At 51.2% G+C, this 26813-nt stretch overlaps 1 protein-coding gene across 8 annotated transcripts in view; it reads right to left on the reverse strand.

The window, feature by feature from the left end:
* Nucleotides 1–71: 71 nt before the first annotated feature.
* The window catches only part of DCTN1 (dynactin subunit 1), a 30741-nt gene continuing 3999 nt past the window's right edge, over nucleotides 72–26813 (reverse strand). For 2 of the 8 annotated variants that reach the window (XM_047854065.1, XM_047854066.1), the window contains exons 2-30: nucleotides 16649–16894; nucleotides 16317–16395; nucleotides 16082–16116; nucleotides 11597–11617; nucleotides 10154–10345; nucleotides 9607–9804; nucleotides 9253–9457; nucleotides 9098–9176; nucleotides 8817–8976; nucleotides 8603–8707; nucleotides 8237–8428; nucleotides 8032–8148; nucleotides 7650–7802; nucleotides 6893–7053; nucleotides 6621–6789; nucleotides 6275–6343; nucleotides 5972–6034; nucleotides 5710–5859; nucleotides 5385–5546; nucleotides 5170–5301; nucleotides 4824–4949; nucleotides 4428–4570; nucleotides 3970–4136; nucleotides 2557–2571; nucleotides 2214–2347; nucleotides 1912–2098; nucleotides 1575–1654; nucleotides 970–1059; nucleotides 72–572 (exon numbers count right to left, since the gene is read on the reverse strand). In XM_047854065.1, coding sequence (XP_047710021.1) covers nucleotides 435–572; nucleotides 970–1059; nucleotides 1575–1654; nucleotides 1912–2098; nucleotides 2214–2347; nucleotides 2557–2571; nucleotides 3970–4136; nucleotides 4428–4570; nucleotides 4824–4949; nucleotides 5170–5301; nucleotides 5385–5546; nucleotides 5710–5859; nucleotides 5972–6034; nucleotides 6275–6343; nucleotides 6621–6789; nucleotides 6893–7053; nucleotides 7650–7802; nucleotides 8032–8148; nucleotides 8237–8428; nucleotides 8603–8707; nucleotides 8817–8976; nucleotides 9098–9176; nucleotides 9253–9457; nucleotides 9607–9804; nucleotides 10154–10345; nucleotides 11597–11617; nucleotides 16082–16116; nucleotides 16317–16395; nucleotides 16649–16876 — 3750 coding nt within the window. In that variant the 5' untranslated portion in view covers nucleotides 16877–16894 and the 3' untranslated portion in view covers nucleotides 72–434. Of the gene's footprint in view, nucleotides 573–969; nucleotides 1060–1574; nucleotides 1655–1911; nucleotides 2099–2213; nucleotides 2348–2556; nucleotides 2572–3969; nucleotides 4137–4427; nucleotides 4571–4823; nucleotides 4950–5169; nucleotides 5302–5384; nucleotides 5547–5709; nucleotides 5860–5971; nucleotides 6035–6274; nucleotides 6344–6620; nucleotides 6790–6892; nucleotides 7054–7649; nucleotides 7803–8031; nucleotides 8149–8236; nucleotides 8429–8602; nucleotides 8708–8816; nucleotides 8977–9097; nucleotides 9177–9252; nucleotides 9458–9606; nucleotides 9805–10153; nucleotides 10346–11596; nucleotides 11618–13000; nucleotides 13373–16081; nucleotides 16117–16316; nucleotides 16396–16648; nucleotides 16895–20104; nucleotides 20128–26813 lie in introns of those variants that run through there. The other 6 variants (XM_047854064.1, XM_047854068.1, XM_047854067.1 and 3 more) reach the window with 6 other exon arrangements.

Raw genomic sequence — 26813 nt, forward strand, 5'->3', positions numbered from 1 at the left:
ATCCCTTCTTCTCCACTCCCACTCTGAGCTGAAAGGCCCAAGTCCCACTCCCAACAACACACAGAAAGCACTGAAGCAGAAGTTGCTTTAATCAAGGGGTGAAGTCCTCTATCAGGGGGACCTCACTGAACCTTTGGTGGTGGGGTCTCAGCCTACCCCCCACATGCCCTGAGGCCCCTCAGGAAGGAGGGAGCAGCTGAACAGCAAATTCTGGCAGAGGCCAGGGAATGGAAATAGGGGAACCCAAGTCGAGGGGCAGGAGCAGGGCACTGACTGGCAGAAGTGAAGCTGAGTAGGGCAGGAACAGCTGTACACACACGGTTCTACAATGGGGACTAACTGAGGTGGCTGTGCATCAGGCAGAGTGGCACCAGGAGGGCTGAGGGTAGAAGTGGATGGGGCAAGGGGTGGGTGTGGGAGAGGAGAAGGAGCACTTAGGAGATGAGGCGACCATGAAGCTGGTGCAGCTGCTCCTGGGTCAGCACCAGCCGGTGTCGCTGTCCAAGGCCAGCTGCGCACGAGAAGGTCACTTTGCCCATGTAGACAGTGTCGTCCTGCTGCTCCTCCTTGGCCTGGGAGTTGGCAAGGGGAAGAGGTCACCTGAGCTGTGTGCCACTCACAAGGCCTCTGAGCATGGAGACTAAGGCAGTCCCTGTGAGATAGGCTTTGAGGATCCTAAACTATGGTGACCACATATTTCAAATCAGAATTGAGGTACATAGTCTGACAAGGGAGTTTTGAGTCTCTCCTGGTGTCAAAAATCGTAGATGTTTAACTGCTAAAATACTGAATTTCTGGAAGCACTGCAAGCACTCTTGAGTCCCTTATAAGTAAGACTTGGACAGGCAACTCAGGATGTGCAGTTGTTGGACCTGAGACCCCAAAGCCCTCTTCATATTCTGGAGGAGAGGGGGAGGACCCGCATGAGCCCTCAATACTGCCCATCCTCCCCCCGACACTCCCTCTTACCCTGAGGAAGGCTGATGAAGGGAAAGTGGCAAAGTCAGTGGGGACCGTGGCTCCAGGGCGCTGAGATACGGTCTCCTTAAGGACCTCATCCTGGCAAGGAGTGAAACAAGGGTTCATTTAGGGGACCCCCACAGGCTAGCCCAGTATCTCCCTGGCTTCACAGGGACACTAATATCAGGGGGCAGGGACCTGGTCCTCTCTGTCATCATACTTTTGCTCTCACCTCCAACCCCATCCCTATCCAATATCCTTACTTTACAGATCCTTATCCTTTAAGGTCCAACTCAGATTCTACGGCCCCTGGGAAGCCATCCGCAACCATTCTACCCCACAGTGATCTCCGCACTGAAGAAGCTGCACCCAAACCACACACTCTCAAGATGATCCTAGCTCAACCCATTTTGTTGATGAGAATCTGTCTTCTGTCTGCACTGGGACAGTGAGCTTCCAAAGCAGGAACCCCACCTTGCCCTCTACCTCTTATCACAGGGCTGGGCTCAAAGGAAATATGGGAGTGCCTGTGGAAACAAATGTGCTAAGGATTCCACCAGGGAACACTATGAAGCAAACTCTGTAGACTGAGGAAGGGCAGGGTCTGAGCTAACCTTGAGTTTCTCGATGGTGTCACTTAAGGACTTGAGCTGAGCCACCTGCTCCAGGAGCTGGGCCGACGGGCTCTTGGCAGCTGTGGGGAGGGAAGGCTAGTGAGGCCCACAAAGGCCCAAGCAGGCAGCTATACTGGATTAAGAGTCAGAAAGTGAAGATACTAGACCTTCTCATGGAGCAGGTCCGTAATGGGTAAATCAAGCAAATTGAACACTGAGGCCAAAAAGCAATGCCAGGAAGAGCCTCTACAGTACGGCAGCTGCCTGGGTAGGGGTTACATCCCTGGGGCAAAGGGAGGGGGTATATTATTAATCTCAGGGGTTGGTGGCTCCATACCAGGGCTGGTACGAGTGATATCTACTACGTGGGTGTGCGTGCTCAGTTGATTCAACGTCTCCAACAGCTGGCTGGTCTTACGATACAGTGCTCCAGCTGTTAGCTCACTATCAGGGCCCTCATGGGGTGAGAGCTTTGCCACATGCAGGGGGGGCAGGGCTGCTAAGGACGCCTTCATCTGGGCTCCCTGTGAAGGAAAGAAGAGGAATGGCAGTGAGAGGTGACAGAAGGCCCTGCCATCTATCATCAATGGGGCAGGGGGGGCTCCACCTGCACCCCAGTCCTCCTTGTGAACAACTCACCTTGAGGATGCTATTCTCATGCTGTAGCTGGGAGATATGCAGCCTCATGGCAGAGATCTGCTGCAGCAGCAGGGGTGAATCCTTCACCAGCCCAGGGCCTGCAACAGACCCTGGTGCCTGCCCGGGGGTGCCTCCTGTGTGTACCAAGACAAATGCCATCAGCTCCAAGTGGAGAGGGCTGAAGATGGGCCCCATCTCCACTCAACCCCTCTCCTTATCCACTCCCACCTCCAGTCCTGCTTGCTCCCAAGGGGGGAGCCTTATCCTGCTCCCCCAGGCTGGTAACCCTCACCAGGGTGGGTTCCCACAGCCCCGGTAACCCCCCACCAGGGCGGGTCTCTACCTCGCTGCTGTTCTTCTGTGATCGGAATAGCCCATGGGGGAGCAGGAAGAGAGGAGAGAGGAGTTAGACAATTTGGGGCTAAGAGGTCACACCAGAAGAATGCTGGTCACAACCTACAGGGAAACCCTAATCACTCCTCCTCTAATAAGACCCTGCCTCTGCCCTCTGCATCTGGGGTACGAGCAAATACGTGTGAAGGAAAGCTAAGAAAGAGGAATAAGGCCATGAGACAGGGTGCAGAGCATAAGGAAGAACAGCAGTGGGGGTGTGCATGGAGGAAGCACTTGGGGCATGTGGCGTTCCAGCCTCTCTGCCTCATATTCCATCTCCAAGAAGGGCAGAGGGGATGCTCCCTAGTCCCTGAGATGTCTGCACCCTTGTTTCCCACAGTAGAAAAGCTGAAGTTGAAGATGCAGCCACATTCCTGCTCCTTGGGTTCCCCACTGTTCTGAGGCGAAAGACACTCTTTTTGGTGGGAAATTTTGTAAGTCTGAACCGGTATCTGTTTAAAAAGCCTGTGCTAAAACAACACAACATGGTAACTTCTGGAGACCCCTTCCCCAAAGAACAGGAGCCCACTGTACCACAGGAGTCCAAAGTCAACAAGGTACTTGGTCACCTCCCAAGATCAAGAGGCACCAGTGAGGGGGGCTTTGATGAGAACAAGACCCTAGGTGAGGCCAGGTGACAAGACAGGCATAGCAGGGGAGCTCTAGAGATCTTGAGGGCTTTAGGGCAAGAAGTCTGTCTTTTGGAGGTAAGAAACTGAAAAACTATAGAGCAGATGAGAACTAACATGGCAGTAGCCACCTCCATGATCCAGGAAAACTGGGGAGCCTGGGCCCAATAACCAGAAAAACTCCAGGTAAGGAGCCCTGACCACACTGGAGACCAGGCAGAGGTCAGTACACAAGCCCCAAGTGGGAGAAGTCAGCAACGGGACAGACAACCACACCATGGAGTAAAGCCATGTGAATTCAGTAGGGGGAAATGCAAAGTGTAAACAGAGAAGCAATCAAGTGCAGGAACCAGGCATGGCTGGATACGGCAGCAGAGTTAGCCCAATCTGCTGCAGGCTGATGACCCTCTGGGATATAGGGCTGGGACAGAAAGGCCAGACTGCAGGTCCAAAAGGGACATATGCTAGAGTCTAACTGTTATGGTAATTCTGAGGTCCACTGACAAGTTGGTAATGCCCCACCTTGATCAGGGCTGGGGGAGCGGGGGGAGCCTCTGCACATATCTTCAGGAGAAGTAAAAACTTGGTTGAAAAACTGCCAGAGTGAAACTGGGTGAGCACATTCCTAGCTGAACGTCCAGTAAGAGGCGGGTAGAAGTCAAACTGAGGCCAAGGACAGGAGAGAGGCCATTCAATCTCCTCTGCGCCAATGGTGCCTGTCCCACTGCACTCACCACCAGCAATGCCAGAGACCAGGGTAGCAATACCCGAGGGAGGGGGCCCCCGGAGCCCCTCAATCGTGCGCTTCGACTGGCTGTTCAGCCGCTGCTTTAGCTCTGCCTTCTCTGCCTCTAGCTGGTCAATGTCAGCCTGGAGTGCATCCATCGTCTCCTCAAACTCTCTGTGAAAAAGAAATCCGGGCTTGGGCAATGCCCTTTCCCCAGAGCCCCGTCCCCATTTCTCAGTCCAGACAGGTCCTTGGAATAGCCCTGCTGGTGAGGAGCCAGGAGCAGCACATGATATGACTGGGGTGACACAATGGTGTTGGCAGTGGGGAAAGGAGATGGCATCTGCTCCCCTGGGGAGGAGAGTCTCACTCTGTTAGGGCCTGGATAGGGGAATGAGTTAGGAGGGAGACTGGCTGGCAGGGTGGAGGGGTGGAATAAGCAGGGGCCCAGGGAAGGTGCCTGACTTCTCCTTCTTCCGCAGCAGTGCCTGGGTCTCCTCCAGGCGAGTCTGGACTTTCTCAATGCGCTCATCTGCATCCTTGGCAGCACTGTCCAGCTTCTTCTCCAAGAGGCTTAGCCGCACGTTGGCCTCACTTAGCTCCTCCCCCTGGCGAAAGTCAGAGTGTCCAGTTCCCTTACACCCTCCTTTACATCCTCCCAGGGCCCCCAGGGACCTGTGACAGAGCACGAACCAGAAAGCTCCTAAAGGCCCACAGCTGTTCCCCACACTGATCACAGGTGCCCTCAACCCTCAACCCTCAACCAGTCTCAGCCCCAGGAGATCCCCAACACTCAGTGCTGACCTGTACCTCAGCATACTTCCCAGCCCCCTAGCTCCTGAGCCTACCCTACACCCTCACCTTGATTTTGAGTGACTTTTTCAACTCCTTGATAACTGTCTCTCTATCTTCAAGCTTCAAGCCCAGGCCTTCAGCATCAGTGATCTCTGCACGAAGGGCTGCAGCCCGCAGCTCAACTGGGGGAGGCTAGGGGTCAAGCGAGAGCAGAGGCAGGGGTAGTGAGAGGAGGTCGCCAACATTCTCCTTCCAGAGAGAGCTGGGCACAGGGAAAACCTTGCCTTCTAAGCAGGGTGGTGCCCTCTGGATTCCCCGCTCCCGCCTCCCAGTCCTTCCACAACCAGCAGCAGCTCTGCCAAGTCCTGCTCCCCTGAGCCCCTGAAGCCCCTCCACAGAGCTCCCCACCCACCTTGCTGGGGGGCCGCTCTGCATCATACTCTCCCTCCTGCATGGCCGTGGCCAGTTTGTTCATGGTACTGATGAGGATGTTGCTCGACTGGCGCAGACACTCATAGGGGCTGCTGGAGGGGGTCCCGTAGATCTACAGGAGTCAAGGGCAGTAGTGAAAATCCCACACTGGCCATATCACTCCCCCACCATGTCTGCCCTGCCGTCCAGGCCTACCTGCTCGCTTGCTTTGAAAGCCAGCTCCTCCAGGGCAGCCACAGGCAGTCCCTCGTTCTCTGCCAGTGGGGCAATGAGCTGGGCGGCAGCAGCTGCCACCTCCTGCAGCACAGCCACCACCCACGTCAAGTGTTTCCTGCAGTCTAGGAGTGTGTCGGACACCTGTGCAACAGCCCAGAGTCAGGAGCCCACCCGGAGTCCAGCACCACAGTTCCCAGTTACCTTAAAACCATTCTTGTTCCCTGACCAGATCCAGATCTTGACACTCTAAGCCCTTCCTGGTTCTACTCAGCTTCCTTTCCTTCCCCCCATCGCTGCCCTAAACCTGTGGTCCAAAGGCCAGTGCAGCTGGGATCCCAGGAGCATCTGTCCCTGGCATTCGCCTTCGGATCTTCTTGCAGAACTGGCGGATGTCACTACATGATGTTTCCAGGTCCCGGAGCAGGAGGGCAATATCTGAAGCCTCCTGTCCACCCTACTCAGAGAATATGAAACAGACGGGGAACCAAGTCAGCATTAGGGCTGGAGGTGAGGAGGCGGGGGTTAACAAGGAGGAGGAGGTCCAAGAGATTGAGCTGTGCTCTCACCTGCAAGAAGGCACGCAGCCGTCCCACCTCTACGCTCATGCAGTCAAGGGCACTCTGGGTGAACTGTAAGGATAGATGCATGTGGTTGTCAGCCCCCAACAGGAGCCCTTCTGCACCATCACCATCCATCTCTAAGAAGTCCCCACCCTCCACTGACCCCCATAAAGATGTTCGTTCTCTGGCTTCCCTGATCTGACCTTGTTCCAGTCTTATGTGACACCTCTTGAGGGCCAGATCTCTTGATCTGATATCCTCCATTTCTGATATCTACAGGGGGCTCAACCACTGGCCCAGAACCTTTACCTTAATGTGGTCAGCCAGCTGCATGGTACTGTCCTCGGGCTGTTCAGCAAGATGGATACTGTACAGATGCTGAGGGGAAATTACAAAGCAACAGGCAATCTTTAGGTCTTGGAAGGACGGAGAATTCTTCCCAAATTGTAACTGGAGCCCCAGTCATCATGGGACTCCAGAGGTACAGGAGAATCTGAAACCCCCAGGGAACTGCATCCTCAGGCAAGCTCCTCTAAGAGCAAGCCAAGCCATAGGCAGCCAGCTGGGGACAGACAACCTTGGCTATGCTGCCAACAGCCCTACCAGGAAAAACCTTCCCTCCCTCCTATGCCAAGCCTGAACTCTTGCCCCAGACCTGGTAGTACTTGATGGCCTTAGTGAGAGGCTCTACGTTGACAGTCTCATCCAGCTGATCCTTGTGTAGCAGCTCAATGAGGAAATCCAAGGAGCGCTCGTGGGCACTCATCTCAGGGTAGAGGCTGCCAACCTTCTTATACACGTCCACATTGCACTGAGAGAGGGCGCTAGAGACCAGAGAAGGGTCCTCTGAGGCCAAGGCCTGCCAGGCAACGTTGGTTCTATCCAATCTCAGCCTGTGGCCCTAGAGTGGGGCCAGGGATCACTTACTGCTCATAGCGGTGGAGTGTGGCCTGCAATAGACTCAGTGAGTACACCAGCCCGGCAGCAAAGCTGAGCTGCTCCCCTGCAGCTCCTCGGAGCCCAGGCCTCTCTGAACAGTTTTCGCTTAGTTCAAACTTCTCCTGGGCCTGCTTCCGGATCAGCTCTGCCTGTGGGAAGAAGCACCAGGGACCTGGGGCTCAGAGAAGAGGATGGAGAACACAGACTCAGGAATACAGGACACAAAACTGAGCAACTGCGTCGGGGGCATGGACACACGTGGAGGAGAAAAGCAGAAACGGCTCCTAGATAGTCAGGGAGTCTCACACAGGGAAAAGATAATGATGTGATTACTGGTGGTTATGAGGATTTGGAATGTGGAGCCAGTGGGCCCAAGCTCTTTCCTGTCTTAAAGCTCCTGCTGCTCCTGCTACCCTTTTACCTGAATTCTATCCTGACAATTATTCCCCCACTAGTTCCTAGTCATCTTCTGGGTCTCAGCTCAAATGTTACTCCTTTAGTGACACCACCCCATCTAAATCAGAGCCCAGACCGTGCTCTCTCAAAGAAGCTACCTCCTCATCAAAACCCACCATCTGTAATACACATTCCTCTGCGACTTTGTTGACTATATTCCTCCACTACATCATAAACTCTTTATGAGCAGGGATGCTGGCTGCTATCTTCGCTCAGCATCCTCAATGCCTGTCACACAGCAAGTTCAACAGATTCCTGTTGAACATGTGATTAGATTGACTGGCCATACCTTGCAAATGAGACGAGGCATGAGCAGCAGCACCAGGACACAGTCATGGTCCCCACCTGGCCGAAGGAAGCTGTCTGGCATGAAGGCTGTAAGCAGGGACATGTGACGGTTGGCCTGGGCCACCTCCATCTGCCTCAATTCCATCTCAATTGCCTGTGAGGTGGACAGGGAGGCAGGCTCTCAGCCAGGCTGGAAAGAGTCTCAGAGCCACCATGCTTTGCTCCACCAGGTCCCCTGCTTCAGGAGTCTTCCAAACCACCACACAAAGCACCCCCTCCTCCAGCAACCTGAAGTCCAGGACCCCACGCCAGATCAGCCTACGGCCACACCCAGGCTGGATGCCCCAACACTCCCCACTCTCTGGTCTATCCATTTTCTTGACCTTGGCATGAGCCTTAGTCTCAGCAAACTTGATTTTAAAGTCAAAAGTCTCCGGGGGTGGCTGCTGCTGCCTCTCCACAGATGCTTCTTGCTGGTTTGTCAGTTCCCGATTCACATCCTGGGGGCAGAGACAGACAATGAGGCACAGCTGGGGCAGGAGGGAGCCCTGGGCAATCATGAGTGGACAGCAGGGGGTACGGAGGCACCTGAAGGTGGGCGGTCAGCTGGCGGTACTTTTTGATGGTTTGCTGGTAGTCTGCAACAGTCTCCTGGGCTGCTTCTACACGCTTCTGGGCCTCCCGAACCCTCGCGCCCGCCATGTCCAGCTGCTCCCGCAGCTCCAGTTCTGTCTCGCGTGCATTCTCCTGCAGCTCATCGTTCATCTCATTCATCGCTTCCTGGAAGGTGCCAAGGCAGTAGAGGCAAAGGAAAAGCAGAGTCAGAGTAGAAGGTCAGGGTGGGGCCACTCACCGCACACCCTGCTCAAAGAGGTCCTGTGTCAGTCCCTCTTTCAGCAAGCGTCTTCCAAACACCCTCCATCGGGGTGGGAAATCTGGGGTCTGTTCTCTTACCAAGTCCCCCACAGTCTCTCTCAACTCTCGCACTTTCTCTTCTAGATTCAAGTTCCGGTCTGTTAGCATCTCCACCATCTCCTCAGCACCCAGAGCAGCATCCACCTGTGTTACATGGAGGGAACAGAGAAAAGGGCTGCTGAAAGGTACCTAGAAAAAAGAGGCACCAACCTGGGAGAGGGGTCCTCTGGGCCAGACGCTGGGGTCCCCAGACCTGCTCCTTGAGCTCATCGATGGTGCTCTCCGCCTGGCTCAGCTCTTCCTGCAGACGCTCCCGCTGTTGCCTCACAACTTCCAGCTCTTGGTTCTTCTTTTCCATGAGCTTCTGGAGTTTCACATGCTCCTGCTTCTCCGAGGAAGAAAGATCCCGCATCCTATGGGGAAGCGGGGAGGCAGAAGGGAGAAAGTGTGTGTCCACATCACTGGCAATGGGCGCTATGATACATTTGGGGACAGGAGAGTGAGCTCCGGAGCCAAGCAGGGAGGGGATCCTACCTCACCAGGGCATCCTTTAGGCGGGCATTCTGCTCCTCGAGCTGCTTGAGCTGATAACTGGACGCTGCCCCATCTGAGCCTGGGGAAGACCATTAACACTTTCAGACATAGTTCTAACCCCACCATTTGGCCCCCAGCAGCTCCTGGCCCCTTACCCTTCTCTTCAATCTCAGCCTTGAGGATCTCTAAGTCAGTGGTGAGCTCATCCACACGTTCTTTCAATGCCTCCACCTCCTGCTGCAGGGACTCAGCCCGCTCTTCAGCCATCTCCTTGTCCAGAGTGGCCATCTCGATGGCATCAGCAGTGTCAGCCATCTCCTCCATGTAACGTTCCTTCGCCTCCAGTGCCTCTTTGGCTTCCTAAGGAGGAGTGGAGGTTGGTGGGAGTGCAAGCAGAGAGATGCCTCATGTGCCCCTTCTCACTGGATGTTCTAGGCTCTGGCCCAGTTACTGGTACAGTGGCTTGGGTCCCAAGCTCCCCAGCCAGCCCCTTTCACCCCAAGTCCCACCTTCCGCGCCTCCTTGAGGCGTCGTTGCAGGTCCGCCTGCTGCTCCTGCATTTTGCTCTTCCATTCTTGCACCTGCTCCAGCTGGATCTTATGTTTCTCCAGCTCTTTTAGCTTTGCCTTGTCTTCTGCCCGTTTCAACCGCAGGGTCTCTAGTTTCTCCTCCAGATCCCGTACCTGGGCCCTCAGCCCCTCCTCCTCCTACAAAGGAGAAACCCCTCAGTGGGTGCACAGCCTCCCCCTCCTCCCACCAAGGTTGAGCTGGAGCAAAGGGACAAGACTGTATGCAAACAACATTCTAGAGCCCCAGGGTCAAAAGCAAGTGGCATACAAACATCTGAGAAAAGACCAATGCATAAGGGGCAAGTGTGGAAGAAGGAAAGAAAGAAAGGGTAGCCAAGTCAATGACAGGCTAACCATATGCTATGTCCCCACCCTGCTGATCCAAATTCTGGGTCTCCCCCAACCCTGGAAAATTTCCAAGATCCTTCCCAGGGTCATAGGCGCCCTCTGTATCTTGGTTCTTGTTCACTCCAACCCCAGTCCTTACCTTGGAGGGGGAAGGCAATGGGGGTGCTGCTCCAGGAGAGGTGAGAGCCGGTGTGGGGATGATGGGTGCTGCCAGGGGAGTCTGAGCTGGGGTGCTGGGCTCACTGCTGCTCAGCTCACCTGCTGATGCTGAGCCAGAGGGGCCCAGGGAGCTACTGGCCCCAGCCACCCCAGTACTGGCTGGGCGGGTGGGCTATTCAGAGAGGGCAGGGGCAGACCAGAAAAAGAACAGGGGTGGTGAGAGACAGAATATGAGAATATGTCAAGGGAAGGAGACAGAGAAGGAAAAAGACAGTGAGAGAGAATATCAAAGCACAGTGAGAACAGAGAAGCAAAGTGAAGGAGAGAGGAAAAATGACAAAGTCAGAAATGGTGACAAAGGACGGGGGAGGCGGGAGGCAGGCAGAGGGGAGAGGGAGGAAGTGATAGAAGAAGACATAAGATTATAATGCTCCTCCCTTGGCACTGACCCCACATTCCTCCCAGCTCTGGCACTACCCACTTACAGCAGAATCCCTTACTCCCCAGACCTTCCCTCTGTGACCCAGTTGTGATCATTCTGGCAATTTCCAAATACTCCCAGTCCTATCATTGCTCTGGGCCTCTACCCTCCTCCCCCAGGAAGAAAAACTACCCCAATGTCATTCCCAGAGCAAAAGAACAAACTGGAGCTTGTTCTCTAACTTCCATGTTCCCAGAGCATTCTGGGCTAGGAGTGCAGGTACCAAGCTCTGTATCCCACTCTTTGGAAGTTGAGCTGATTCTCCCTCCCTTGGTCTACTTTAGGGGACCCTGCAGGTAAAAGGGCCAGACTGAAAGTTGTACTCCTAGGCTCCCCCTTGAAACACGATCAGTACAGCCAACCTTCTGTCATCTCTCTCCCCGCAAGACAGAGGGGCTCTAATCAGGCAGTATCTACCCAGGCCCTGTGGGGCTGAGGCAGAGGAGCTCTCTGAAGCCCCAGGCCCTGGAGCAGACAGGCCTGTCCAGTGCTCTCCCTTGAAGTACTGAGCCCTGAAGCATTCCTGGTGGGCTGACATTCAGAGACCACATGCTACCCACAGACACCCCCAGCTCCTTATCCCCTGACGTTGACACTGCCAAGTTCTTTACCTTTTTTCCAACTTCTACCCCCATTCATGCATCAAAACTGGTCAAAATGCCCTTTTTGAAGAAAGCCAGCCCTGATTAACCACAACCACTCTCATATCTCTTTTGCATTCAGGCTACTGGCCCATACACTCTCCTAAGAAGTCATTTTTGCAGGAGAGGCCTGTCACTACCCTCAGTCCCCTCACTCCTCTGAAAAAGAGAACCCAGGATGCACCGTGACCAACTTCTACTTGCTCATACACATGCCCACACACATGCACATGCCTGAAATGTGTGTCTACACTCAGCAGTGGCTTGTACAGAGGCTTTTTTTTTTTTTTTTTTTTCTCACCTTGGGCCGCCGAGTTGTGGTCTGGACAGGCAACAGGAGCCAGAGGAGAAGTAGTCAGGAAAGAAAGGATAATGGCAGAAAGACAGACAGCAAAAGGGACAGCAATGAGAGCAGAAGAAGTACCAGGAATGGGGCTACAGTTAGCTGCTTACCCACTCCCATCCCCACCCCGTCCTTTTTTCCCTCCAGTGAATTACCTTGTTCCCACGCCAAGAACTCGGAACTCCTGTTCCCCCATTGGCTCCTTGTCCCACTTATGCCCAACCCTTGCAGACCTCACCCCTTCGAACACCCTGGATACCCCAGAAATCCCCGTCTCCTAGGCTAAGCCACAGGAGACCAAAGGCAGCAGCTGGTAGAGGTCCCCAGAGATTAATCCTTCTGGCACTCCAGCCCAGAGCCAGAGGCCCCACCCACCCACCACTCCCAAGGACTTTCCCAGGTCAGCCCTTTCCTTTAAGTGCTAGACTCTACAGAAGACTCCCTAGAAATACTGTGTGACCAGAGTGATGCTAGATGTCCAGAAGTGAGGGATACGACCCCAGCAGAGGGGATCAGGCCCCTAAGGCAGCCATCCTCTCTACCCTACCCCATTCCCCAGGGCCAGATCCTGCAGCAGTCTCCATCCCTAGGGCAGAGGGCTCAGGTGACAGAACCATGAATACTGCATTAACCAGAAGCCCAGAGCTCAGCAAAGTAACCCCACCCAGCTGCAAGAAAGGACATGGAGGTGGGCAGCAGCATAAATAAACTACTGCCCTAAACTAAAACACATGATTAATCTTGAGTCCCAAATTATGTTCTTGCTACACAGAGTCTCATAGCTCCAGCAAAGATAGATTTGGCCTAGACCCTGCTTCTAGGAGACGTTGAGTCCAAGGAGACCAACGCCCACCCCTTCTACCCTGAGCTTAGCCTCCATAGCTGAGGGTCAAAGACCTCTAGGGTCCCCATCCCACCCTGGGAAAGCCCCTTAATACACACCCTGGTGGGGGAGGGATGCTGGGAGTACAACCAAGAGGCATCCTAGCAAAGGATAAGGGTGAGGTAGTCCTGCTAAAGGCATGAAGACACAGGGACCTGCTTCCCAAATCCTCTCGCAGGAAACTCCCAGAGGCAGTTTGCAGCAAAAGCTGCCTGAACCCCACGGTTGTGAGGCTACTGGGTACAAGGCCCAGAACACACACTCAGTCAGAGGCCAAATCAGGCAGAGCAGGGAGCAAATTTCCAGCGTGTGGGGCATGGCAGTGACACACACCTCTCCCTGCCCCCCACCTTCAACCCCACCCTCCTCCCCCAACCAGGTAGACAGATGAAGTCAATCAGCCCCCACCCCCACCCCAGCAGCCTGCTGCCACCATTGCCCTGGCAACCCGGCAGCAGGACCAGAGCAAGCAAGAGTACCTTTCGGGCTGTCGGTGCCTGTCTCATCATTGCAGAAAACCAAAGAAAGCCAGGAGAGGAAAGAGAAGGAGGGACAGAGGAGGATGGACAAACACACAGAGGAAGGACAGACGAAGGGAGGGAGGGAAAAAGACCGAACAGAGGGAAAGGCGGCGGAGACAGGAGATTAGTGCATCAAATCCCAACAATGCAGCCTCAGCTTCTCTGCCGGACTGCTTCCCAGCCTGCAAATGGCTGTGGCTCAGACGCAGAAGCCCCCGCAGGTGCGCAATGGGTCAGCCTGGCTCCGGCAGGCACCGGAGAGGCGCCAGGCCCAGTTCACCAGCTAAGGCTGATGGCAGCCTCAGTGGCCGCAGCACCAGCTCCACCTGACGTCATGCACCCACCCTCCTCTGATCCGTGGGGGTGGAGCCACTGCTCCACGGTCACCTAGCAACCGCCAGGCTCTGCTGGCTCCTCCTCCCCCACATGACTGGATAAAGTCCTGCGCAGAACCCGCCCTGCTTCTTCTTCCAAAGAACAGGTTCTGATTCTTCCCTCCCCTTCCCTCCCCCACCCCATCCCCAAGAGTCTGCTCCAAGAAACTGGGCTAGGGGCCATCCCAGAAATGGTACTCTCTGGGGCCAGGGCATGACTGGGCAGGGACATGGAGCCTCATTGCTCCCTCAGCCTCTGTCATACACTTCCCTCTGCCCACAGCCCATCAACTCCACTTGTCTTTTACATACACAAGACAACGCCCTTACCCAGAACACCCCTCCTGTGACAGCATCCGCTCTGAGGGGCAACAATGACACTAAGAAACCCTGGGGAATATTCAGCAGTAGCCCTAATGACAGTTTGGCTCCTATCCCAACCCTCCCCTGGTTGAAGGGGGATTAAAGCCTGTCTCTAAAGGCCTTCCAGAAGGGAGTGGACACCTTTTAGAGACATCTGGGTTCTCTTCTGTCCTCCCCTTCAAAGTTCCTTTGTTTTTGGTTCTAGTGCTAGCTCTCCATTCCCCGCAGGGTGAGAGCAGGGCCCTGGGCTAAGTGGTCTGCTATGAGAGGACCACTGGAGAGGAAGATCTGGCTACGGACTTGACTATTTGACTGGCACGTCGCACCAGGAGCAAAGAAGGCCCCGTATCCCAGCACAGGAAGTCTATGCTGGGCTTTGCCACATTTTCCCAGGCAGCTGCCAAAACCCCAGCATTCAGACATGACTCAGGCCCCGCCCAGGTCAGGTCAGCCTGTGATGAGAACTCCTCCAACGATATCAGACTGCAGGTCCATGCTCTTCTCTATTCAGGGGCCTGAGGCAAGATGGGAGCCCCAACAGGAGACAAAAACCAAGGGAAGAAGCCACTGTTCTATGACCTTGTAACTGGTCCAGCATCCTTTACAGCATGATTTTCCTTCTCACATCTCCACTCCCACCTGAGCCAGGACCTCAGAGCAAGTACCAGTATGTGGTCTCTTCCATGGCAAGACTCCAAAATGAGGACCCACTAACAACCAGGAATTGAAAAGATGTTTTCCTCTCCCCACCCACTGCCCCGATCCAGTAGCTCTCCATGCAGGTCATAAGGGCCTGAGACAATTGGCAACAAGGAAATCACAGAACCATACATACAGCACAGTACATACAGGTCAGACAGGCACATGCACGTCAGAGATGGCCCGGGCACAAGCCCAAGGCAGGGGCTGGTGTGAGGAAGTGGTCATGGCAGCAACTTAGGAGTTCAAAAGAGTCTGGGGGTGGCACAGTTGAGCCCCATTCAATGATGGCTGATGAAAGTCTGCAAGGGCTGGGCCTCAAGCACACCACCAGAAGAAGGAAGAGGCAGGGAAAGACTAGTGGAGCAGTGTGAGGGTGGGCATCCACGGCAGTGCTCACCCAGAGGGAGGCACATGGACTATCAGGCTTTCCAACTCAGGACTGTTCTCCCTGGCCTCCTGCCTCCTTGCCCAATCATCTCATCTGGTACTTTCACCTAGCCTCCCAGTGTTTCCTCCCACTGCCCCCAAACTTGAGCTGAAAACCCAGTAATGTAATCCAGTAAATGCTGTACTCCATGCTGCTGCTTTACATTCACAGTCAAATGTTTGGAGTGTCTGATGAGAAGTCCTAAGGCAGTGGGGAGAGGGGCAAATAGGTGCAGAAATCATCTCTAATGAGTGCCATCTGAGCCTGGTACTGAGCCTGATGTCCCTGCATCCCTCAAAGGAACTCTGAAAGCCAAGGCTGCCATTTCCTCTGGCCATCCCAGCCCCAAGGTCACACACACATGCATGCAGCAGCCCAAGGACATGCAGGACAGCTGGGGAGGAGGCTCATGGCCCTCACCCACCCAGTCACAAATAGTAAACACACCACCTTCTTAGGCTTCAGTCCCCGCTGCATGAGGAGTAGGAAAGGGCAGAGTTAGAGAACAAATGCCACAGTGTGACTAGCTGGCCAGACATCCTGGGTGTAGGTGTTAAGACCAACTCAGGTACACACAGGTAAAGGGGGAAGTCAGGTCACTGCCAAGTCCTGGTAAGTGAGATGAGGGGTCCCTCAAGGATCAGATTCCAGGCTGTCCACACCCTGGCCCAGAGAAAGTGGAGAATCTGAATCCCCACCCTCACACACCCTGCGCAGAGCAGTGCAGGAGAATTAGAACAGGCCCTCTGCATACAGCCTAAAATAGGTAGCAGTAGGCACAGCTCCTTACCATTCGCTTGCAAACAGGAGAACTCCTTCTTCCTCTAGTTCTCACCTTACCCCTACCCTCTGTCCTTTTAGAGCCTGGCAGCCTTGGGTACCATAAGGCAGGAAGTTGGCAACAACACTACTAGGGTCAGACCTATCTTCCCTATCACCCCTAGCCTCGGCCCCTTTTGACTCTAAACATCTGGGCCCTAACAGTTTTTCCATGCTACCACCTTTACCCCTAAAGCAGCAGCTCATACCCAGAAAGCTTCCAGGGAGGTTGGAGACTGGACGGCTAACTCCGTTTACTCACCTACTATTTCTACCTATCTAGCATTAGTCTCCCTCCTCTCTTTCTCCTTCCCCTCTTTCTATTGCTCCCCACTCCTACCCCCAACCACTCACCAGTTTGCTGGTCTTCGCAGCTGAGTCAGTTCCCTCTGTAGGAAGCAAACAGAAACAAAGCATGTGTTTGTATAGGGGGGTAGGGGCAGAGATCATTGTGGTGGGGTAGAAGAGATGTAACAAGGGAGTATGGTGGGGATAGAGAAATCTCAGGATCCACTGTGGCCCTGTATTCTGGGAAGAAGTCCTGAGGACTCCTGGATGTGAAAAAGCAATTTAACTGGGTGGCTGTTACCTCTTTTGAGGACCTTTGAGGCAGAAGAATCAGGTGTCTCTGGGGAAGTAGTATCTGCTCCATCTTCAAATACCTGGATCTGAGGCCACAGAACAAACTCAATATAGCCAGATCAGCGATGGCTGCAATATGGGCCCCTCTCCCAACCCCAAGTGAGCCTGGGGTACAGGGCAACTTCCATAAGGATGGATCTCTAATCTTCCCTCCCCCACTACTTCCCATTCTCTCAACCAGACTTACACTCATGCCCAGAAAAAGGGAGCACCAACACAAAAGCCACCCAAGCAACAGAGTATGTACACATGCATACACCCAGAGCAGGGTGTAAGTACCTGGGATTGGCGCACAAAGATACCATGCCCTTCATCACAAGTGAAGTACTTTCTGCCTTGGACAGTTCCATCATTCTTGCCCTTTGCTTCATCCAGGATCACGCCTACCCATTTGCCAGTGGCAAAGAGTGTGGCTCCAACATAGGCCACAGTGCCTCGATGGCCTTTTCCAATCACCTCTACACGGGAGCCTACTCGCAAAGGTCGGGCGCTTGCCTCGGCACTCATTCTGCTGCCACTGGGCGTCTGAAAGAAAGACACATGCAAATATATGCAGTTAAAGGCCTCACATCAAGGATATCATCCTAATGCATCCTAAGTAAGGCCTGGACAAGATCCTGGACTGAAAAAGGACAAGAAGTCACTTTCCTGAACCCCATTCTCAGGGTGAAGTGGACCCCAAATTCCCTTTTGAAAAATACCAGTGATATGTTCTAAGACTTCTCCAAGCTCCTCTGGAATCTGCCAGAATTTTTAGTTTATATTTAAATTTTATAACAAATCAGAACTCAATGACAGATCTGTGAATGTCACCACATGGCTTCTTTCTCAGGAGCACTGCCCCCAAGCAGGAGAGTAAAGCTCAAGCGAATAACTCAGTTTAGACCAGGCTCTCCAAGCCCAATACCCTGACTCAGGTGCCTAAGTTGGGAAGACAGGTGATTCATGGGTTACTCCCACACAGAATCCTGTTCCACTCCCCACTGTTGTCTGTGTTCCCTGTGGTCAAACAGCTCTTAGGTCTCTCACTCTCAAAGGCACACAACTGTGCCTCCCTCCAGCCCTGACTCCCCGCCCCCACCCCATCCACACACCCACCATGACATTCCTAGATACTTCACCACAGCCCATTCAACCTTTTAATTCCCTTCTCCCTGGCCCAAGCCATGCCCTATCAACTCTACCCCAAGCTCAGGAGATCCTTCCCCCAGCTATGTTGCTACAAAAAGAAAAACAAAGGCCAGGTAAATCAGATATCTTAGATCTGACCTGCACTGTCTCCCAGACTCTGCCAGTGGTCCAAATGGATAGCTTATTATCCCGTGGATGGACAAGGCAAAGGAATAGACTAAACATTGTCCTTCAGAAGTTCTCAGCTTCTGACACACCCGTGATGACAGGACACAACATGAAATTAGGTCCCAAAGAGGGCCATGGTTTAGACGAAAATCACACCTAAGCCATTTTTAGCAACAGCAGCTCCATGAACCAAGGGCCTTGCAGCAAACAGACGAATGAGGCATGAGAAAGTGACTCCCTGGTCCTAAAGATTCCACAGGGCTCCCCTTGATGCTCCCACTTGGCTTCAGAAGGGAGCTCTGACAGAGCCTGTCACTCCCTGAATCCCTTCCCCAAAGAGCTCATCTAGGAAGATAAGGATATAGTTCCCAGGGGCTTCAGGACCCCAAATCACACCTAGCACAGCAGAGTGGCTCTCATGGCTCTGACGATAAAAAGAACTGACAGTGACATCAGGGCTAGCCTCACACTCAAGAGACTCCCCCAACCTCCCAATCCTAACAAGCCTCTCAGATCCAGGTGGACACAATAGTGGGTACAGATTCAATCTCAACCAGAAGAAAGAAAAAGCAAGTGACAAACAACAAAGCAGTTCTAAAGAAAGGCGTCACTGTAAGGCCATTCCAACCCACCAACCCCATTCAGAGTCCCCAAGATAGTCCAATCCCCTCAGGAACCTCTGGCCAGAGGTCCAGTTAAGAGTCAAAGGTCAGGCCTTGCCACTCCCCACTGAGGGCCCAACTCTGGGAGGGGAGGCCTGTCCAGCCTAGCACCATCACTCCCTGCTGCGAGTGGCCCCAGTCTAGCTCCAGCCTGTCTCCCCAGCCCCCACAGCTGTGTCCACAGGCACCCAGGCCTTCTCCAGCAGCCCTCCCAGGGCCATCCCAATAAGGACCACTTACCCGGCTGTACATATGCCTCTTGCTCTGGGCCATGCTGCTCACCCGGCCTCTACCCCCTCCCCCAGTGGGCCAAAGACAGAGAGAAAAGGCAGAAACCTAGACAGGAGGGTCAGGGCTCCAGGCCCTCATGGACAGACACAGAAGCCGTCAGGCACGGCCCTCCCCAGTCCATGGACCTCACTCGGTGGCCTACCGGGGTAGGGGTGGGGGCAGAGATGGGGGCTGAGGAGCAAGTCCTCTCTGCTGCCTGATGATTCCTGAACCCAGAGACACCGAATCCTGCTTGCCAGCTGATGAGTCTCACTCTGCGCTAGTGCTGCTCTAGACTTGTCAGGAACCGTGCTTGCATCTGGGTCCTAGTGCCCCCCTGCTTCACCTGGCCCAGACAAGCAGGGCAGGGACTAAGGGGCTAGGCCCACATCACGGAACCTCAGCAGTCACTTCTAGAGTAAACTGGGAGCACAGCCCTGGTGGGTCCTCCTAGTCTTCACCCCTCAGCATCACTGACACCCCCCCCCCAACACCTCCCCCTACAATGTGCCTCAGCAGGACCACAAGCATCAAGTGACACTTCAAAAAGATCAGCTACCAGCAGGACTCCACACAGCCAAAATAAGGGTCTCTTACTCCCTATCTGGAGCTCTTCTCTCTCCCTCCTTTTTCTAAACTCTGAACTCAGGACCCAAGCCCATATAATTATAGAGTCTGGATTTCAATCTCACACTGGACCAAAGGAGCCAGGCCCTGCCCACTACCCAGCAAAGGAAGGGCAGTAATGGAGATAATTTCATACACACAGAAAAGCAAGTCAAGTACCTCAGTCCTCCCCACACTGAAAAAGGTTACCATACCCTTCCTCCCTTCTGGTCATTATAAAGGGACACACTTGAACTCTAAGACTATCAGGTTCAACTGGATGAGTAAGAGCAGAGAGCTCCACGTGCCCCCTACAGCACAAGGCCCAATCTACCTCAACTACCTGCCCCTTACACTCTTGGCCTTGCTTTCTAGGCATCTCCTTAACAGAAAAAAATGAGATGTTTATTTTCTATAGTTCACAAAATTTCTTTAATAAGCATGTATTACTTTTATAATTGAAAATGTTTAACAAGATTAAGTATTCCAGTGAGAAGTCTCCAGAGGGCTATGTCATAATACCACTTCATTCATTTACCCATCTAACATGGCCTAGGAACCAACAAACCAGAGTCCCTGCCCCTAAGCACTCAAGGCTGGTCTGGGGTCTGCCCTATATAGCTCCACTATGTGCAGAGTGGATCTAGATTCCCTGGGCCTAGGGATACTTGTCTTCTCTGCACTGGTCTTCACAGGCCGAACAGAATCTTCCTCCACTCCACCCTCTTTCTAAGGCAGGCCAAAAAGCCCAACAGTAGAATGACAGTCAACAGTTAGATATATGGCCCCAAAACACCTCTTCACATCTTCAATCCTGGCCAGACCCCCATAGGAAACCATTTCTTTCCTCCCCTGCAAAATTTCCATGTTTGCCCTCTTCTTCCCTAGTCACATTTACCCAGGTAGGCAGAGCCACGCAGCTCCTTGCAGCCTGGACTTCGCATGTTCAGAGCACTTTACAGCCTACAGAGCACCGTAAAAAACACAAGTTTTAGTACCATGGTTAAGAGTACTTTTCTAGACTCAAGCTGCTTATGTCCAATTCTTGGCTTTACCCCCTGGGAACTGCGTAAACTTGGTCCAGTTACTTAACATCTCTGTGTTTCAATTTCCTTATCTGTCATTTGGGAGCAAAGAACACACCTCAGAGAGCTGTTGTGAGGATTAGCCAAGATAATCCATGTAAAACATTTAAGGCATTGCCTGGCATTTAGTAAGTACTCAACAAAAGTCAGCTAATAACAATGTTGTTATCCTCATATTTGTAAATCACAGTAACTCCACAGAAAGGCAGGCCTGGGACAGTGCTAACAAGGAAACTGAGGCTTAGAGAGCTAAGTAACTTCCCTAAAGTTACACACAAGGTGAGGAATGGAGCCAAAACTGGAACCAAAGCCTGAACTGGAACCCTCTGCACTTCCCACTAGCCTCACTGTTTACCACATGTATCTCTAGGCTTCTTCCAAGGGCGTGCTCCTCCTCTAGACCATACTGTCTTCCAAAATACAGGAGAACTCATATCTAAAAACAACCTCATAACTCACCAACCATACAGGTGTATATATAGTCACCTAACTTCTTGGAGGCTGTTTCTTCTATAAAATGGGAATATCAGCTGCCATCTCTACATTAATGTTATAAGGCTCAAATAAGGTATAGCACATAAAAGTGCTTTGTAAAAAGTACAGAAGCTGTAGAAATGCAAAAAAAAAAAAAAATCAGCTGACATAATGTAGCATATAAACCTAAAAATAAAATATCTAGGCAATATTATAATTATAGGAATTACAGACAAAAAATAGGTGAATTAAAAAGAAAAGGGGTACCTGACTATGCCTTGAATTATGGGCTGGATGTTTTGTTTTGTTCTGGATATGTGGAAAGGCCTACAAACACTGTAAGTTGTAAACACACTTTGAGTAGGGACAGAATAGTTTTGCTTGACTACGAAATATTAAAGTAGACTAGTTTGGCTGAAGTAAAGAATTCTAGATGAGTTCCTCTATCAAACTATAAGCCTTTTAAAGCAAAGCCCACAGGGGCCCTGGATGGCACAGTCAGTGCATCCTGATCTTGACTCAGATAATGATCTCAGTTTGTGAGTTCGAGCCTCACATCGGGCTCTGTGCTGATGGCACGGAGCCTGCTTGGGATTGTCTCTCCTTCTCTTTGCCCCTCACCCGCTGGTGTTTTCTCTCTCAAAATAAATAAACTTAAAAAAAAATAATAAAAAAAGCATAGCCCACAACTTTTCGTCTCTGTGATCCCATCACCATTAGCTCATGGAATCAAATGTTTATTGAATAAATAAACACATCAATGTTGACATATACTAGTAGGTTAAGTATGGATAGTCAGGGAGCTTAACATTCAGGTAGGGAAAGATAAGTCCATCTCCATGATCCAATAACAACAAGTGTGTCTTCTTCCTGAGCAGGAGACTGGCATAATGAAAACTATTTTACAAAGATCAAACTGGAGGCAGAGCAGGCTGGAGTGGAGGCAGGAGCAACTTGGTAAAGACAGGATAATAGCAAGGAGGTTGCTGCATAATGAGCAACGGGTGAGGAGGGTCTGAACTCAAGCAGGAGAGGACAGAAACCAATTCAGAGGATGTACAAAGACGCCCTGAGAAGGCCCTGGGATAGATCACACATGGGGAAAGAGGCGGAGGGCCTGCACGGCTCCAGAGACAGACAGACCTGCACACAGCTTTGGTTCTCCTATTTCCTCATCTGTACGACTCCGGTCAAGATATTGAACTTTCTGAGCCCCAGTCACCTCATCTGAAAAAAGGGGGAAATGATACCTACCTCACAGAGATGTTGTGAGGATTAAAGATTGAAGTAAAGCATTTAACACAGTGCCTGGCACAGATTAGATGCTCAACAAAATGCAGATGTTGTCTTCATCATTAGTGAGAAGATACATCAATAATGACCTACACACAGTAAGAACTTAAATGCTGCATGAATAAATGAATGGATGGATGAATGAATGCACAAAAATGAAAACGAATGAACAAACCCAGGAGCTTTCAAGCATGAGTACTGGAAGAATGATGATCGAAAACAATAAGAGAATTAGGAGGAACCGGGAAGGGAAATGGAACATGTTAGGGGAGAGAGGATAAGTCTTTTCTTAGGGCCTTCTCTGGAACAAATGTAACTGTACGTGGACACATGTATTTCACTATCTCCTTCCAAAATGAACTTGTGATGCCAACAAAACAGATTCCATTATCTCTATATCCTACAGGTGATGGAACTGAGTCTCAGAAGTCAAAGGACTCTCCTGAGTCTCATGGCCAGAAAATGACAGGGCGCACACTTAACTAGCTATACGGACAGGTGATCCTTTCATAGCACCACTGGGCTCCATCCCATGTCACACAGAATAATTCTGAGTTACATGTTCCCTCAGCCAGAGATGAGACAGATACACCCTGGATTTCTAATCTATTTTTCTCCCCAGTGATATTATATACTGTTAAAATATCTAGGAAAATGGGAAGAGAGGAAGGGAAAATCTATGTCTGATAAATAGATAACCAATGATCTTAGAGATTATTTCAGAAAATGACAGGAAAACGAGTAGACTGTTAAGAATTAAGGAGGAACAAGTAAGAAGGAAAAGCCTCTTTGGCGCCCAGCCTGCACCATTTCTACCTCGCTTTTACTAGCACCCCAGCATCCTTTGAGCCCTTGACCTCCTTTGTCTCATCTCAATTAACCTTGATCTTGAGCTAACTGGACTGTCTCATTTCCCTCATCCCACTCATAGAGGAAGTGGTCTGAGTCCCAGGCAGTCTGATAGCAAGGTTCACACATGAACTGAATTGCATCAGGCACTGGGCACTGAAAGTTTGGTTACAAAGATAAACACAAATTGGGGCGCCTGGGTGGCTCAGTCGGTTAAGCATCTGACTTCGGCTCAGGTCGTGATCTCACAGTCCGTGAGTTTGAGCCCTGCGTCGGGCTCTGTGCTAACAGCTCAGAGCTTGGAGCCTGCTTCGGATTCTGTGTCTCCCTCTCTCTCTGCTCCTCCCCTGCTCATGCTCTCTCCCTGTCTCACAAATAAATAAAAAACATTAAAAAAAAAAAAAAACACAATGGTAACCAACAAGATTCAGATTTTCTTCAGACTAGGATAAAACTGTATATCTCTAAAAGCACTAGTAAGGAAGGGATAAGTACTGATGTAAGTCCCTCAGGAATCAGGAAAAAAAGAGCTGTCTGCTCACTGAGTGTCAGGGGGTATGGAAGGATGGGACTACGAGGGTGGAAGGCTGGATTCCAGATACACACAGGAACCCAGAAATTAGACACACACAAAGCCCACTGCTCCTCGGTCTGACTCGTATCTACTTTACAGATCTCATACAGATAGGACTTAAACCCTAAATGGACTTTTTAAACTTTTATTTATTTATTTTGGGAGAGAGAGAGGGACAGGGAGAGGGAGAAAGCGAGCAGAGGAGGGACAGAGAGAGAAGGAAAAAGAGAATCCCGAGCAGGCTCCACACTGTCAGCACAGAGCCCGATGTGGAGCTCAAACTCACAAACCACGAGATTATGACTTGAGCCGAAAACAAGCACTGGACACTCAACCAACTGAGCCATCCAGGCACCGCCTAAATGACTTTCTTTACCTCTCCAGCTCCTTATTATCCCAGAAATGTCTACAGCCCACTCCCAATCTGAATGCAGCTTGACTTCTTCCCAAAGTATCCCCTTCCTCCAAGAATATCCAGAGACTACCAGGCCTGCCTCCAGAGGATTCAGACCCTGAAGAGTCAGGGAGGAAAGCTATACAATATGCCTCACTTATCCTCAATAAAGGAACTTTTGCAGGAAGGTAACAGGTACTTGAGTGCAGCCCCCAGCCCCATACTCAAGAACTACAACCTTCCCAGTGCTAGCAGGAGTCCTACTTAACAGCCTTTGAAGTTCCTGCTGCCTCCTCCCCATGAATCAACTGCAAATCTCTGGCACTAGGACCCTGCAGACAGGGAACCCTGAGCCTGCGCTCTAAAGAGAGAGATGCACCATTTCACAACTTCAGCAAAAGCCAAGGCAGCCAACAAAGCCACAGCCACCTTGGCTGTGCTTGGACTCTGCCTTTTGGGCAGCTCACCAGCCACTCCCCAGAAGCAGAGCATTCTGTCCTTTCTTTTTAAATCCACGTCATCATTTGATCATAATGGAAATCAATCTCCTCAAGTCACCACGCAAAGGCGTATCCATAGCAACCACAAGAGGAAGGACACAGAAATGATGCTCCAGTGGCTGCAGCAGAAAAAGGTAAGCCTGTTTCTCTTCCATTCATGCTATCCCACCATTCTCCCCCTTCACTCAAGCGCATCTTACCTGCAAATTCTATCACACTAAAGGGGATAACATAAAAGGCGAGTGTTAATAATCTATGCTATTATGTAAGGTTATATAGGTCTGTCTACTCCCATATGTGGCAGAAAAAAAATTCTCTTTTTCTGGTTGATGGAGACAATTCTCTTTTACATATTCACTGTCTCAGATGACAGAATCTCTGCCTGCAATACCTGTCAAATCACTATCAGTTACTTGTCTTTCTAGTCAGGATGCTACTCTCATTCAAGGATTTCAGAGTTTCCTACCTATTTGTAAAAGGCCAGTGGCAACACCGACCCCACTTCCCTGCCCACCCATGCCACAGTCGTGCTCACACACTGGCCAGGTAAGACTTGCTCTTAGCAGCCCGAGACTCTAGCCCCTCTAGGTCCAGAAAACTGGGGGCTGGGATTAAATTTCTGCCTTCTCTGGTGCCTAAGAGGAAGGAATGCCATTTCAGCAGAGGTAAGAGACTCATCAAATATAAACACTACTAAGCCTAAGTAATCCTCCATGCCTTGATTTCCCCTTGTGTAAAATAGAGACAACAACAATACCTTTCTAACAAAGTTGTGAAAATTACACGAGGATGCCTTTAAAGCATTTAGAAGAGCACCTGGTATGGAGCATCAATAAACATCAGCCATTATTATTATTATTATGAGAAAGAGGAAGGAGAGGCCTACAATGCAAGATTCAAGTTCAGATTCTCTTGAAGAGAATATCAGGTCTACTCTCTTTCCCTGCCTCTGGACAGTTATTTCAAGCTTCCCTTACTAATTTCAAGTCCTATTCCTATTTGAGCCCACACCAGCACCCACTCTCCTCAGCAGATAATTCTGCTGAAAAAGAAAACTGAACCTGTTAGATAAGAATTCCTTTGCAAATTTAGATACATCTGCAACCATCATTGCCTCTTTCTTTCTACATTCTTTCTCTGTCGTTCCTCTTTCAAAGAAAATGATGTCCCATTCTTTTCAGAGCCAACCCTTCCACCCTCCTCTGAGGACCTGATTTAGCAATCATATTTTTTTCTCCTACCTTCAACTGCACCCTATCTACTAGCTCTTATACAGGATCAGGTAACCTATGCTCAAGACTCTTCTAGGAAAAACTGTCTCTAGTCACCGCTACCTCTTCCACGAGATGCCACCATCTCTCTCCCTTCCTTCCCTGCCAAACTACTCAAAGTGAGTACACCCTCCCTGTCCTCCCTTCCCATCCACTCCTCAATCTGGCTCAACCTGGCTCCTGTCCCTACCACTTCTCGGAAGCTGCTCACACTCCAAAAGTAGAAGAGCCTTGGTGATCCAACAATCCAGTCTCAAGGCACATTTTCCAAGCTCGTCTTAACTTGACTTCCCTGTAGCAACTGAAGCTGCTGATCTTCCTGGAACATTTTCCTCTTCTAGCTCCCTGGACAACATTGTCTTACCTTGCACACCAATCCTTCTTGACTCCTCTGTCATCTTCAGCCTCCTATAAGCATAGCCAGGCTCATCCATTCCCGCAGCATCAACTCCCACTTACACCTACTGCCTCAGGCACAGATTCTCTTCAGAACCTCAGACCCACACTTCCACCTGTTTGCTAAGTGCCACGGACCCAAGTTCAACATAACTTAAAACACAGTTGGTAACTTCCCCCTCAAAAAATATTCTTTTTCTATATTCCCTTTTAAAAAAAAAAAAAAGATTTTCTTTCTTTTCTTTTTTTTTTTTTTTTGAGAGACAGAGACAGAGAGAGAGAGAGAGAGAATATGAATGAGCAGGGACAGAGGCAGACTCTTAAGCAGGCTCCATGCCCAGTGCAGAGCCTGAGGCAGGACTCAACACAGGGCTCTTGACTCAGGGCTCGATCGTGAGATCATGACTTGAGCCAAAATCAAGAGTCAGATGCTTAACTGACTGAGCCACCCAGGCACCCCTATATTCCCTCTTTACTACTGGCACCACCACTCATCCAAAACAGAAGACCAAGTCATCCTTAACAACTCCCTCTTTTGTTCTCAACAACCAGTTAATCATTATGTTAGGTTGACTGTCTCCACGGTTTCTCTCAGATTCATCCCCTTACCATCCCCACTAACCTAATCCTTACTTCAGTCTTAAGCCATGCCTATGTTATTACAAGAGTCTCCTACTAATGTCCCTGATCCAGATTCTCCCCTTTCGGTCTACTTCCTCAGTTAGCTTCCCAAAATAGAATCACATCATCTCCCTGCCCACAAAACTGAAT

Source organism: Prionailurus viverrinus, chromosome A3 (genome assembly GCF_022837055.1).
Source record: "Prionailurus viverrinus isolate Anna chromosome A3, UM_Priviv_1.0, whole genome shotgun sequence".
Taxonomy (NCBI): Eukaryota; Metazoa; Chordata; class Mammalia; order Carnivora; family Felidae; genus Prionailurus; species Prionailurus viverrinus.